Source organism: Typopeltis vanoorti, chromosome 7, assembly GCF_054136105.1.
Source record: "Typopeltis vanoorti isolate ZY-2024b chromosome 7, IOZ_Tvanoo_1.0, whole genome shotgun sequence".
NCBI classification, from domain to species: domain Eukaryota; kingdom Metazoa; phylum Arthropoda; class Arachnida; order Uropygi; family Thelyphonidae; genus Typopeltis; species Typopeltis vanoorti.
This window is the reverse complement of record NC_143555.1, coordinates 49788989-49804590: the sequence shown is the minus strand read 5'-3', so window position 1 is coordinate 49804590 and position 15602 is coordinate 49788989. Positions and strand designations below refer to the sequence as shown.

Below are 15602 nucleotides of genomic sequence, written 5' to 3'. Positions count from 1 at the left end.
TTTAAACATGGAAGTATTCATGAATTATTGTTAATTTTCACACATCAAAACCTTTTAACATTCGGGAAAGGGGATAGCGCTGTTTATGACCGGTCATAAAAATTGCCTGCAAGCGGATTATAACAGTGGACGGCGTATCCTCTATTCTCAAAACTGAATGAAATAACATCTGTGTTGCAAATGTTAGTGACCAATCAGCAAGAAAGTATAAAGAAAATTTTTCCACTGAATTGAAGATCAAGGTAGTCTGTATCTGGTTCTCAGATCTAGTAATACTGAATACTTTCTTCACAAGTTCATATTGTAGGGTGAAAGTGCTTGTTTCGAAACCATAGTGTCATGATTTTTTAAAAGTAATAGGCATACAGATTTAAATTTTAATATGAATAAGAGACAAGGGACTTTGTTTAATTTTGGTGTTAAGAAATCTGTTATTGAAGGTGTTTGTGATGCAATAGATAGTGATTCATCCACCTCCAGCCTACAAAGCGATCTCCAGGATGTGCAAAAGGAGGGGAAAACTACCAACACAGGAGAAAAAGTCTGCGTTCGCTCGTAAGTACTTATAATGATATTATAAATTTTTGGTGATCAGAATGGATATGTCAATGAAAATCTGTACAAATTAATTTGATGATGTTTAATTAATGATCAATTATTAATTAATAATAAAAAATCAGCTAAATTAATAATTTATTATTAATTAATACATTACAAAATAACCAAGGTGTTCCATGAAAATTTCAGGATTTTTGAAGTGTTCCGTCGTTGGAAAAGTTTGGGAAACACTGTTCTGAAGGATAGTTGTCTTAAGCAGCATATAATAGGAGCAGCCCGACAGTTTAATGCTGAAATTGGTGAGAGGAATCATGAGGTATCTGGTAGGTGGTGAAAGAAATAGTTATTGAAAAGGCAGGGGATATATGTGGGATTATAAGGTGGGTGATTATGAGAATCTCCATAGGTAGCTTCAATCATTTCCATGGATTGAGCTGTGCAGGAAAAGAAAAAAAAGTTGACAGCCTGGAAATTGGTTAAGAAGCATGTGACACAAGCAGTGTGCAAATAGAGAAAGAGTGAAATCATGTAAGCAGTGTGGGAAATAACGTTATCGAGGAGATACAAGACAGTCAGTAGTGATCAAATGGAGCAATATAGAAATGCAAATATAAGAATAGAGTAGACAGTCAGACCATAGTTAATTCATGAGAATTCTCCTATTAAGTGGCAAGCAGGTGGAAGAATAATTATGAAAGGTGGTTGTGACCATGGCAAAGGATGTAGTGGAATTATATTGTATTATGGTGGCAAATAATAGGGAATTAGAGATGACAGAATGACATATCACCATGTATTTTTAAGGAATGTTCAAAAGTTATCTGTGTCCTTGACCTTTTTTTTTATTGAGAGTCTTGCAGTAGAAAAAGCCTTAGGAGTGGAAAGAACCAAATAGTTGCACTTAATTCTGGTTCTGCCACAGAGGGTTCTAATTATTGACCAGTCTATATCTGTAGTTGTAGTCAAGTATTGGAAGGATTAGGAATAGAATGAAGGATTAGGTTGATGGAAAGGATTCTCTCTGTTAGTTAGCATGTGTTTGTGAAAGTTATGTATTGTTTTAGCAGTATTTGAATTATGAGAATGTTGGGGTGTTGGAGGATTTGCATACATTCTTAGACTAGGCAAAGGTATACATTCTTAGACTGGAAAATGGGAATGTTAACAGATTGGCTCAGTGAATAAGTTTTGTATGATAGGACATTGTCCCAAAAAAAAGGGAGGTAACCAGTGGTTTTCCACAGGGCTCTTTTTCTTGGGCCTCTCTGTTTTAATCCAGCACCCTAAAGTTCGAGGTATGTACTTAGGAGTGCTCGGTTAAAACAGCAGACCTCTAAACATCAATTTCACCAAGGCAACCTTGTATCTCTGCAGCAATATAAGATTAATATTAGTGAAACTGATATGGACTGAGGTTTAGAGAGCACAACTGCAAGTGTTGCAAACACTACACATAATATTGTTACCATGACATGGAGTATGTTGACAAGTAAGGATAAAGAGATGGTTGTGCAGCTGTTTAAAACATTGGTCAGATTGCACTTGCACTTTTTTGTGCTCATATTTGGTCACCTAGATTTCATTGTGATATAGAAACATTGGAGAGTATTCAGAGATTTGTGACAGGCAGTTTGAAGACTAGAATGTTTGTAATGGAGAGAGAGATAGGCTTGGGAATGTAAATTGCTGAGTTTGGATATATGGAAAAGAGTTAATAGGATAGAGATATTTAAGTTAGTCGTCATCATGCCTATCAAGGATTTAGGCCTAGAGTGGCCTGTTCCAGCCTTAGAAGTCATCGTTGAATCTCTTAAGAGGACATCCTGTTTTCTTTTTTCTAATGGTTTGTAATTTAAGGCTTGTTTTGGTAATCTTTCTGTTTTCATTCTTTCAATGTGTTCCATTTATGTTTATATTTTTTAATTTTTTTCTATTACTCATTCCTGGTTTAATTCTTAACTATTTAAGTTAGTGATGGGATTTTATTGGGCTAGTACAGGATGGATTATACAATGTGTATACAGGCTATCCTGAAAGTTGTGTAAAGGGGTATTGAGGATTAGTTTTTTATGCAGAGAGTGAGTGTGATGCATTACCCAAATGTATTGTGAATGCTGAAAACATTAAGGAGTTGAGGGTTGACTGAGAATAAAGTTGTTAGTTAAGTTGTCCTCTCATGATGGTCTGCTGACTCCATTGAGATTGCTGTTAAATTTATAACTTTATCATTCATTGTTACATTAATTTATATCACTGCTATAAAGGAAATATATCTTCCTAGTTCGAGGAAATGTCCACAAGACACACTTTCTTTGTAGTAATGACCTTTATGGTGCCTAGCGAAACTATACAGGTCTAAAGTAGCTGATACCACAACTCTTCTGTGCAGATCAGAAGTGTTTCTATCCCCATTTTCTTTTTTCATGTGTTATGAGTGACACTCTTCAAAGGGATGCTAAATATTCTGTGGATAATAGCCAGTTGACCTTTTTAACTTTCTCTGAAGCTTGTCTTTTCAAAACTCCCTTTTCTATTCCATTAGCCAAGTCCAAGTGATGCAGAAGTTGCTGAATCATGGTATCAGATAACCTCTCCTCAGTTCTTCCAAAAGTAATTTCTCCTCTCTATAACTTAGACCATTACCTGTGCAAGTCTCTCCTACACACACAAGTGCCCATCAGTCAGCCATTCTGTTGACAATACAACAGTGCCAGATGGAATGAGCCCTGTTACTTCTCTTTCTTTCCATGATCGGACCATGGCTTCCACTCTCTTAATCTAGATCCTTACTCCACTTAATGACCTTGTAATTATTATTGCATGTAGATGCTTTATTCCTCATTGATAATCTTAACAAAAACTGAGTGACAAATGTTTTATGAAATACTTTGATTAGTTAAATATTTAGTGTTGCTCTATGTCAGTTGAATATTGCTTATAACAAACTCATTTAACAGTTTGACATATAACTCTGAAGTTAATAATTGACAGGAAGATGAAGAATGGAAAGATATTGAAGAAGAAAAGGAAAGGGATTATTCGGGTCTGAAGATTCAAGCATTATCAATCAGGTAATACATATTCAGACTATTATATTTACTAGAACATTACTCTTGTGCAATATAGTTTTGTAACTTATTTCTTCAAAAAAAAAAAACATGCTAATTTTGAATGATCAAATTTATTCCACTCACCAGCCACTCTGTTTGTGTACAGTAAGAGTAACTTTCTTACTCTCCTGGTCCATTCTTAAGCACGTCTAGGGATGATCTCTTGATTACCCATCTTTCTCTACACATTGAAAAATCTTTTATGTTCATGTTAAAAAAAAAACGTTTAATTTTCTTGACCATGAAAGCTCTGGAATGACTTCTAATGGGACTATATTGATCAAGTACATATAATAAACAACTATGTTATGCCAACTAGTTTCACCAACTAAGGCTGTTGGCATCTTCAGGGTATATAACTGATGTAAGGCACTAATAAGTAAAAAAACTGTTACAAACTATAATCAACCGATTCCAATTATATTAGACAAAGAACAGAGCGTGTACGATACGTGCATAGAGCGTGCGTGATCTCACTCACTTGTTGTTATTTAGGAACGTTCTATAGTTGGCACTGTAATTCAGTTCTGGTGAGTTAAGAGATCTAATAAGGGACTTCCAGATCACGGGCAAGATTAGTCCTTGGTTCCTGTTAAGGTTTTGTATACAGCGGGCAACTGCTGTGGCTTCTTTAAAAATTTGGAAGCAGAAGTTCCCGTCCTCTATGTAAGGAACTGTGCTTCTATCCCACTCTATGATATTGTTCATTCTTGAGAAATGAAAAGCTAACCCTGATATTTCTACTCTGTTATTATTGACGTCACCAATGTGTTCTTTTTGCCAAATTTCAAGGCTCCTTGAAGTCTGGCCGATGTAACCCAAGCCGCAGGAATAGGGCATGTTGTAAACACCAACAAATTTGAAGAAAGGATGGCTAGAAGACTTGTTAGAAAGTCTAACAAGTCCTTTTTTGTGTGGTTCCAAACAATAAAGATATCGTCCACGTATCTCCACCATACTGTGGGTTTAGGATCTACTTAAGATAAGATTTTACTTTCAAAATCCTTCATAAAGAGATCAGCACCAGATGGAGAGAGGGGCTACCCATTGCAAGGCCAGTCAATTGCTGATATATGGTTTTATTCCATATTTCATATGGAATAAAACCATATATCAGCAATATATGGTTTATGGAATATATGGCAATATATTCCTCCTACCACATTTCTCAGAAACTTAGCATTGTACACATGCTGAAGAACCGTGCCTCTCTCTCCTTACAACAGATCAACAAGACCTCCAGGAAGAACTATCCCTGATATCTAACAACCTTACAATGAATGGATTTCCTCGAAGACTCGTCCACAAGATACTTTTCTCCCCCCCCCCCCCCCCAAAGACAATGAGATGACATAGGTTATATTTCTATCATCGTCATTCCATACTTAGGGACAGTTTCGAATAAGATTGCAAGTCTCCTTAGACTACATAAAATAAGAGTGGCCTTTAAACCTACAGAAACGATTAGGCAATTCTTAAGATCTCCAAAAGATAGCTCCTTTCTTCAAATATGTTGGAGTTTACAACATACCCTGCTCGTGTGGCTTGAATTACACTGGCCAGACTTCAAGGAGCCTTGAAATTTGGCAAAAAGAACACATTGGAGACGTCAATAATAACAGAGAAGAAAAATCAGAATTAGCTTTTCATTTCTCAAGAACGAACCATATCATAGAGTGGGATAGAAGCACAATTCCTTACATAGAGGACGGGGACTTCTGCTTCCAAATTTTTAAAGAAGCCACAGCAGTTGCCCGCTGTATACAAAACCTTAACAGGAACCAAGGACTTATCTTGCCCATGATCTGGAAGACCCTTATTAGATCTCTTAACTCACCAGAACTGAATTATAGTGCCAACTATAGAACGTTCCTAAATAACAAGTGAGATCATGCACGCTCTATGCATGTGTTGTACGCGCTCTGTTCTTTGTCTAATATAATTGGAATCGGTTGATTATAGTTTGTAACATTTTTTTACTTTTTAGTGCCTTACATCAGTTATGTACCCACTTCCTTAGTTGGTGAAACTAGTTGGTATAACATAGTTGTTTATGATATGTACTTGATCAATATAGTTCCTTTAGAAGTCATTCCAGAATTTTTCTGTATTAATCTGATACGAATTCTTCACTGACTTAGGTTTCAGTTACATCACCCTAAATACTCCATATGTGAATTTGTATACCATGAAAGTTTTTTTGCTTATATATGTCACTTAACATCATAGCCATAATCCATTGTATTGTTCTTGCTTTCTAGTTAATCAAATCCTAAATTTCAAGTTCTTGTTTGCCATCAACCTCAGATTCCTCAAAACAAATTGCTGAAGTGCAGAATATTATCATCATAAAATGCTGATATATATTATTGAAATTTAAGGAATATGTATTTTTCTTTTTTCTTCACCTAGCATAATTACAAATCAGAAAAAGCTATTTGTTACCTGTTATTTAAGTTTATTATTACATCATCCATTTTCCTTGTTTTTGTGTTAAATTATATATTTAGTTTAATCCTTTATCCAAGCGTAAGCAAACAAAGTTTGCACCTGAAGTATCTTCAGGACTGGGGCAACTCATGGCAAAGGTGGACTGAGTTCTCATCATTTTCCTAAGCACATCTCCTTGCAGACATGTATAATGCTATGCATTATGGGGAAAGGTCGCTACCCACACCTGTTTCGACGTTTATTGAGGTCTCTTCAGTGGGAGTCAGACCAAGTTATATCAAAGTGGAAGCAATGCAGAACTGATATTTTCATATGCCAGTTACCAAAAGGTGTCACCTTATTATTAAATTACTCTGGATTAGAGAAAGATGTTGGAAGTTTTTTCTCACTTGGTTAGACTATAATATTTAGTTTAATCCTTTATCCAAGTGTAAGCAAACAAAGTTGGTGCCTAAAGTATCTTCAGGACTGGGGAAACTCATGGCAAAGGTGGACTGAGTTCTCATCACTTTCTTTAGTATCCCATAATGCAAAGCACATCTCCTTGCAGTCATGTATAATGCTATGCATTATGGGAAGGGTCACTACCCAGACCGGTTTCGACCTTTATTGAGGTCTCTTCAATGGGAGCTAGACCCAGAGGTTATACCAAGGTTGAAGCAATGCAGAAGTCATATTTCCATATGCCAGTTGCCAAAAGGTGTCACACCGTATTATTAAACATATTTGTTTTTGTGTTGCTAACTATTCTGTATCATATAGAATTTTGTGTGATTAATCCCAAAATTAAATTAAGAGAATACAATTTAATAGGTTTCATACACAGACTTGTATGTGTGCTGTTGATAGATGTCTATCAACATGTTGGTAGACATCTATCAACTGTCTCCAACTGTTGGTGCTTATTAAACTATTCCATGATCTAGTTTTTATTCTACATGCAACATATTTGTAAATGAACATAACTATCATAATTAGTTGGAACACATGAGATACATTGATTAGTAAACTAATGAATGTCTCATGTCCTTCTGTCATAAAGTTCTTGATACATTGTGGTACATAATTTTTTCTTGTTTCAACTCTAGCACATTCATATCACTTGTTTATAGTTCATCAATTTCCTGATGTGTACCCTCCAGGTTATTCATGTTATTAGACAGCACTACATGATTAAGTTTAGATTATTATTAATCCTCTATCAACAATTTTCCTCCAAATTAGTCGGTACGTGTGAGCACTCCAATATTGTCATCTACCATTTCGTGCTTCTAGGCACTTCTGACAGAATCAATCCACCTAGATTTTGGACTTCCTCTAGATCTCTTTCTTGCCATCTTGTCATCAGACACCTGTTTTGCTAACCTTTCCTCACCCGTTCTATTTAAGTGACCATACCACCTTAGATTATCTCTGCTGACACATTCTTATATGCTAATATCTTCATTTTTAATATGATTCTGCTATTGATACCATTTGTTCACTTCCCTAATTTTTCTCAGAACTCTCATATCTGTTATCTCTGTTCTTTGATCAAGTGCTTTATTTCTAACCCAAACTGATTTGAACATGGTCTTTGTATACTACGGTATCTTAAAACTTCTCGGCCTAATAATGAAAAAACAAATTTATAATTTCAAAATTATTTTTATTTTTCAACATAATCTCCCTTAAGACTAATACATTTCTTCCAGTGCCATTATTCCATCCCTGTATTGGGTCTCAGTAAGATCTGCAAAATACCCCTCTACAGCTGCAATCACCTTGATTCGAAGAAAAATGCTGACCAGCGAGGAATAGTTTTAGTTTTGGGAAGAGATAGAAGTCAGAGGGAACCAAATTTGGGGAATAGAGTGGATGTTCCAACAATTCATAGGACAGATCCCTTAATTTTCCCATTGTCAAAACACCTTTGTGGGCAGGTGCATTGTCCTGATGAAAGATGATTTTTTTTTCTTCTGCAAACCAGGTCTTTTCTCACAAATTTTTTGTGAGAAAAGTTTGTGAGGTTATTGTTTTACCTTTTTCAAGATTAATAAACAAAATGCCTTTTAGCATCACAAAACACTGATCATGACTTTTCCTGCTGATGGAACCGACTTTGTCTTCTTTGGTGCTGAATAACCAGCTTCTGTCCACTATTTTGACTGCTGTTTGGATTCTGGTGTAATGGTGAATCCAAGTCTCATCCATAGTAATAAATTGATGCACAAAATCGGTTTTATTCTTGTTAAAACGCTCCAAGCACTGTCCAGAGATTTTCATGCGAGTGCATTTTTGACCTGCTGTGAGCAAGCATGGCACCCATCTTGCGCAAAACTTTTTCATTTGCAATTCTTCATGCAAAATATATCCTACACTTTCTTTTGAAATGCCTATAGCCTCAGCAATTTCATGCACCTTGACTCACCAGTCATCCAATACCATATCGTGCACTTGATCAATGATTTCTGGTGTTATTACACTTTTTGGACACCCTTCATGTGGATCATCTTCGTGATGATCCACGTGAAGTACGGCTGCATTTAAACTCGGCAGCCCATTTCTTAATTGTTGAAAATGAAAGAGAATAGTGCCAATAAACTTTTATGAACTTCGAATAAATTTCTTTTGCTGCTGAAACCTTCTTTTACAAAGAATGTTATAACCACACAATACTCAATTTTATCCATTTCAAGGGATACAGACAATACTTTTGCTTCAGACAGCTGTATAAAACAAACTACTTGATAGAATGACTTGCAATTTCACATGGATGTTTATGACAGATGTACCAACTTAGAAAAAAAAAATTGTGCTGATAGTGTTGCCATCTATGGTCAAGGCCTAGAATTTTTAAGACCACCCACGTACTTCTGTGGTTTGGCTAATTTCTCTCTTATTCTATAAAAATTTATTCAGTGACTACACACCATAACAAACAGAAATAAGCAACAGAATAAGTTTTGCTTATTCTGTCACTTATTTCCAGATTTAACTTTCCATCTGTACTAAACACTGTGGCTAAATAGCTGAAATATTTTATTTGTAAAAGTTGACTTAATGTTCAGAATGCAGCTGAGGTTTCATATGCTCCTGCCTATTTGTATAGTTTTGGTCTTTTTATTGCTGATTTTCATGCCTAATTTGTTACATCTGTTATGCAATTTAGTTAGAGAATCCTAGAGACTAGATGTGTTTAATCATCATCAGCATTAATCAGAGCTAAGTTTGACATCTCCAATTTCTTTCATGAAGTGATCCATATAGATGAGTGGACATGATGTGCTTCCTTGCCTTACTGCTGACTTTACATCAACCCATCATCCTGTATTTACAACTTAAATATAAACTTTGTATTAATGTTCCATTCACCCCATATAATTGTAGCTTTTGAAAAGCTTTTCTATTGGCATCTTGTCGTATGCCTTTCCCAGATCTACAAAACTTAAGTACAGATCCTCGTCATATTCCACGATTTCTCAACTATTTATCTTGAAGCGAAAATATGATCTTGATAACCTCTGTTTGTATGAACATAAGATTGTTCTTTTCCATGTTTCTCTTCCACAGTCCTTCTCCACCTTTTTCAAGTATGCTTGCATAGATCCTACCTGGAACACTTAATAGAGAAATTCCTCTGTAATTCTCACATTCAGCTTTATTCCCTTTTTTTTTTTATAGATGGGTACTATGAGAGTTCTACTCCAATCATTGGGAATTTGACCTCCTGACCAGCCCTTCTGAATTATGCAGTGTTAGCCACTGCAAAGCTTTCATACCATCATACTTAATATGATCTACTCTAGCTGCCTTTCCACAATTCAAGTTTTTGACGGCTTTTTCTATCTCAAGTATTGATATGTATTCCTCTTTGCATTCCTCATGAAAATTTTCTAGGACTTTTCATATCATATATACACTTAGTATATATCCTTGTAAGGAAGATGTTCTTGTGTCTCAAATATTTCCTTTATTCCATCCAATATGTCATTTCTTCATGTGCATTAAGGTCTTAATATTGTTTATAACAAACACTTAAAAAATATAAAAAATTTCAATAACATCTTTCCAGTCATATTCCTAAATTATTTATCTCCTACATATTTTCTTGTTAGATTTTGTGAAATGTGCAAAATCTGTATAAGATTTGTATTAGTCAATCTAGAGATAAATAATTTTAGGAATATGACTGGGCAGATGTTATCGAAATTTGGCATTTGAAATCCCTAGGGATTTCAAATGCAATTTATAGGGCCACAAAGGAGTGAAACATGTTGAAGTTATATATCATGATATTTATGCTATGGCTTGGTAGATGTAATGAAATTTCTGAATTAGGATAATATATAAGATGAGGCGAGGTCTAGGTAGTTCATTTTGGATTGTTTTATTGCCGAAACACGAGGAAAATATTTCAACTCTTGTTAATAATTCCACATTGGCTGGATGGAATTTAATGAAATTTAGTATTTAATATTTCTTTTAATTTTTTTTTTTTTTTTTGGTTTGTTTTTAGTTGGACCATTTGTAGTGGCAAAATGATATTGGATGTCTAGAGTATATAAGCCAAAAACAGGTTCATATCATAAAAATACTGCAGTTTTCTCTGATTTTTATTAACGTACCAACCTTCGATGAAGTTATGATTAATATAAATTTGTTACTGATATTGTGATAATTGTCCTGAAGATAGCAATATTGATAGTCAAATTCATCTCTGATCAATATATAAACAGCTATAATTGGACTAACACAGTCTTTTTTTTTAATGAATATGTTTGCAGCACAGCCATTGTCATTTTAAGACTAGTTCAGTGTTCAAGATTAAGGATTTTTTTTCTGTTGTAATTTGTTTTGATTGCCAAAGAATTGAATACTTTTTTTTTTTCCTTGACTATAATTAGACCATTTCAGTGGAGATTTGTATGCATGTGCCTACTTTACTATACTAAAAATGGCACTAGGTTCAATTGTTGTGATAATGCTACTAGGAAATGTTCCTTTTTGTGACTATATATATCAGGGGTTCCTTTTGGAGCCTAATTCAAATAAGACTTAGAAGAGCTGCAACCTTTGACCGATGCGATAGTACGGGAGTAAGTAAGTGTGCGTTGACAAGGTTGTAACGAGCTCGTAAGAACTGCTTTGACTAATTACACACCTAATTTTAAGGAGCTTTACTAAGAAAATGGATATAAGGAAGGCCTCTACTAGTAAATAAGCAACTAAAATTATTGTGTTTTGGCTTTAAAATTATTCAAATCGTTCAGAGTAAACATCATTTAATGTGTTTCGAATTAAACTTTTTTTTTATTGCAGTAATTTTTATTAACCCCGGAGACTCGTATCTTTTCTCTCTCTTTCTGATTTTTTTCCCCCCTATCTTTTGGTGTCTCCTCTTCTCTGTTTATTTTTTCCGATTCTGCATGACCCATGGACATGAGGCACATGTGCCCCCCCCCCCCTCTGTTATATATAGTTTTCCTTGTTTCAAATAGTGTTGGTACTCCTAATTTTTGAGTCATTAATTCTATAATCATTCATTGCTTTCTTATCAATATTTCTGATGAGTAGAAAGCCAAGTTACATCAACTACTTCCTTTCACAGTTGGACGAAAAATCAAGACATAAGTGGAAAAATTCATTCAACTAATTAAAAGTGGAATTACTTATGTTAGTTTAAATCTAGATTTAAATTTTGCTCTAGATTTCTAATGTGATATTCTATTATTAATTAGTTATAATGAATTCCTTTCATAAGTTGTCCAAGGGTTTTTTTTTTGGGGGGGGGGAGCTGGTGAGTACGCAATAAATTAATGGAAATGGAATTTTAAAACACTTGGCTTTTAAATTCCATTCCATTTACGGTTTGTGCATGCACACGCACACACACACACACCCTTGCACATGTGGATATAAGCTCAAAAAAAAAGTTGTACTCTTACAAGTATGATTTTTAAATAATTTTTTAGGTTTATAAGTTTAAGATAATATTTTTGTACACATTATTTCTAGTGAAAAAGAAAAAGAAGAAGTGTTGGTACTCCTAATTTTTGAGTCATTAATTCTATAATCATTCATTGCTTTCTTATCAATATTTCTGATGAGTAGAAAGCCAAGTTACATCAACTACTTCCTTTCACAGTTGGACGAAAAATCAAGACATAAGTGGAAAAATTCATTCAACTAATTAAAAGTGGAATTACTTATGTTAGTTTAAATCTAGATTTAAATTTTGCTCTAGATTTCTAATGTGATATTCTATTATTAATTAGTTATAATGAATTCCTTTCATAAGTTGTCCAAGGGTTTTTTTTTGGGGGGGGGGGGGGAGCTGGTGAGTACACAATAAATTAATGGAAATGGAATTTTAAAACACTTGGCTTTTAAATTCCATTCCATTTACGGTTTGTGCACGCACACACACACACACCCTTGCACATGTGGATATAAGCTCAAAAAAAAAGTTGTACTCTTACAAGTATGATTTTTAAATAATTTTTTAGGTTTATAAGTTTAAGATAATATTTTTGTACACATTATTTCTAGTGAAAAAGAAAAAGAAGATGAGCAGTTTAGAGATCAACAGAATGATGAAAATGGAGAAACCATAAAAACTTTAGATGAAAATATGGGACCTTGGAAAATGACTGGTGCAACAGCATCTGGAGTAACTGTGCCTTTTCCAAGTAAGTTTTTTTTTATTATTCTTTAAATTTTATAATAATTTGCTAAAAAAAAAAAAAAAAAAAAAAATCTGAGAATGTCTTAAGTGTGTTGTTTCACTACTGTTTAGGAAATGATTTTTAAAAAAAAATCTTGTTTTTTATAGTAAGTGTGCAGATAAATTTTTTTGATGATTAAACGTCACTTTCTGATTGAAGCTCAGACTTCAATCAAGTTTTGCTTTTCCATATGTTGTATTAAAATATATGTTAAAATGTCATATTATAATAATATAGCCACAAAAAAAAACAATAGTTTTCAATCTGTAGTAAGCTTCTCAGAATTTTAATGCACAAATAAGCCAAGTAAGACAAATATGAGGGGGGGGATTGATATCATCAGTTTTTGTTTGCCTTTTTTTAAGGTTTGTTAGCAGCATACAAAGATTATGAATGCCTGTTTTAAGGGTATAGTTTATTTAATTTCATTTAGAATAATTTCAAATTATTTTAATTGCTTCCAAATGGTTTTATTTCTTAAATTTTCATAGCAAACAACACGATAATGTAATTTCTTTAATGTTAAATCACATTAGTTTCCAACAGAGACTGCAATCCTTGGATTTTAAGAAAATCTGGTGTTTCCAATATTTATAATAATGTTTGCTAAGGAATGAATCAATTTTACATATTGGTAGTTCATATTCTCTAGTGAGAGAAGTTAGGTGGAGTAATCTTTCTTTTTTGCTCTACAATATTTATTTTTTTTTTTTAGATACCATTAATTAACCTTAGTCAGTGGAAGTAATTGCTAATTGATAGAATCAGGGCTCCAGAAATCCACTCACCACTTGCATGTTATCAGAGACAAGTGGTAACAGCCTCATTCTAAATTATTCTTCCCATTATTTACACTTTTTTTTTTTTTTAAACATCATCCCATTCTCATTGATTGAAAAATTATTTGATTACCAGTGGTTGCCAACAAATTTATTTAAAAAAAAAGTGCTTTTCTCACTAAATAATTTCATTAACAAAATAATCTGTAATTATAAACACAAGTTAAAACTGACACAATTTAATTAAATACTATAGTATTATCTCAAGCTTATTTTCACAGTTTTAAATAATAAGGTGTTTTTAACACTGTTATTTAAAAAATATAATTATTTTGCAGGGGTGCTTAAGGGTCAAAGCTGTATAACTGAGAGGAGACCTCCACATAGCCTTTAAAGGAATGCGGAGAACCGACCAGGGCTTCTGACCTAATGTCCAATCCTCACCTTCTCGTGGTGCACCCTGTTGGGTATCTACTTGGATACTGAACGGACGAGGATGAGCTGGCAATTTGGATTTAGCCGACCAAATTGTATTCTTATTGGTTAAACCAAAATATAGAATGATGGTACAACATGACAAAATTTCATGCCAGCTGGGGCGTCGCCCGGTTAAACAAGGCCCCCGTTGTTTTCACCAGGGAACCAGGGCGAACAGCGCAAAGTCAGCTACTGGAACAAATCTGAAAATAAACCCCAACTCAACATCACCAGAGTTAAAGATTGTTACTATCAACGTTAGAAGCCTGAATGGCAAAGAAATGGAGCTAGCTGAGGAATTAGATAAGTACCAGATCGACATAATAGGGGTGACTGAAACAAAAAAGACCAAAACTGGTGAGATCTTTCTAAGCAATAAACACAAAATGTTATATTCAGGCAATGATAATCAAGGAAAAGAAGGAGTAGCCATAGTATTCAACACAAAATCCGAGGCTAATCTTCTTGAATGGCAGTCAGTCTCAAGTAGAGTAATGTGGCCAAATATGAGAATGGGGAACTGGACAATGAGACTTATTTGTGCCTATGGTCCCACAGAAGGTTCTACTAAGGTAAAAGTGGAGGAATTTTTTGAGGCTTTAGAAAAAGCAACTGACACAATGAAAAATGAAAAGTTGGTCCTTGTTGGGGATCTAAATAGCAGAGTAGGAAATGATTGTGAGACATACAAAAATATTTTGGGAAAATTTGGAGAAAAGAGCAAAGCTAATAATAATGGCAAATATCTTTTGGATTTCTGCTCAGGACATGGACTGGTTATTACTAACACCATGTTCCAACATAAAAATGTGCACAAATTCACATGGAGAGAAGAGGCTAGGAATAAGAAAAGTCTCATTGACTATGTTATTGTTGATAGTGATGTTTTCTCCCTGGTGCAGGACACCAGAGTGTACAGAGGATTTGAAATTGGAAGCGATCACTATTTAGTCTTGAGCAGGATAAAATTGAATTTCTTATTGAAAAGAATAACATGTAAGAAAGTTTTAAAGCGAATAAAAGTTGAGCAGCTCTCAGATGTGAACTGTAGACTAAAATACACACAAAGATTATTGAAGAAAAAATGAAAGAGTTTGAGAACAGGAATCAAACCTTGGAGATTCAGTGGCAAACTCTGAAGAAAACATTGATTGATTTTGACAGAGAGGCATGTGGTGAGGTTATCTGTAGGGATAAAAAAATGAGAACTCCCTGGTGGACACAGGAAGTTAAAGAGGCAGTGAAGGAAAAGAAGAAAGCATACCAAAAGTTCCTGTCAAATAAGTCAGCTTGTGCTCTTAGAGAATATAGAGACAAATGCAAGAATGCTAAACACTGTGTAAAACTAGCTAAACAAAAGTCATGGGAAGACTTTGGCAAGAATATAGAAAATAAATATCAAGAAGGTGGCAAAATATTCTGGAGGTTGTTGAAGAAGCTTAAGAATGGAGGAAAGAGTGCTGTAAAAGGAATTAGAGATGATAAAAGTGACATGAAAATGGGAGAAAAAGATATCCTTG

General features: G+C 34.2%; 1 protein-coding gene across 1 annotated transcript in view; it reads left to right on the top strand.

Annotated features, from left to right (window-relative positions):
* The window catches only part of LOC150104663 (protein CDV3 homolog), an 83705-nt gene that overhangs the window by 24344 nt on the left and 43759 nt on the right, over positions 1 to 15602 (top strand). The window contains exons 2-3 of the mRNA XM_090395860.1: positions 3550 to 3629; positions 12651 to 12790. Coding sequence (XP_090251986.1) covers positions 3550 to 3629; positions 12651 to 12790 — 220 coding nt within the window. The remainder of the gene's footprint in view (positions 1 to 3549; positions 3630 to 12650; positions 12791 to 15602) is intronic.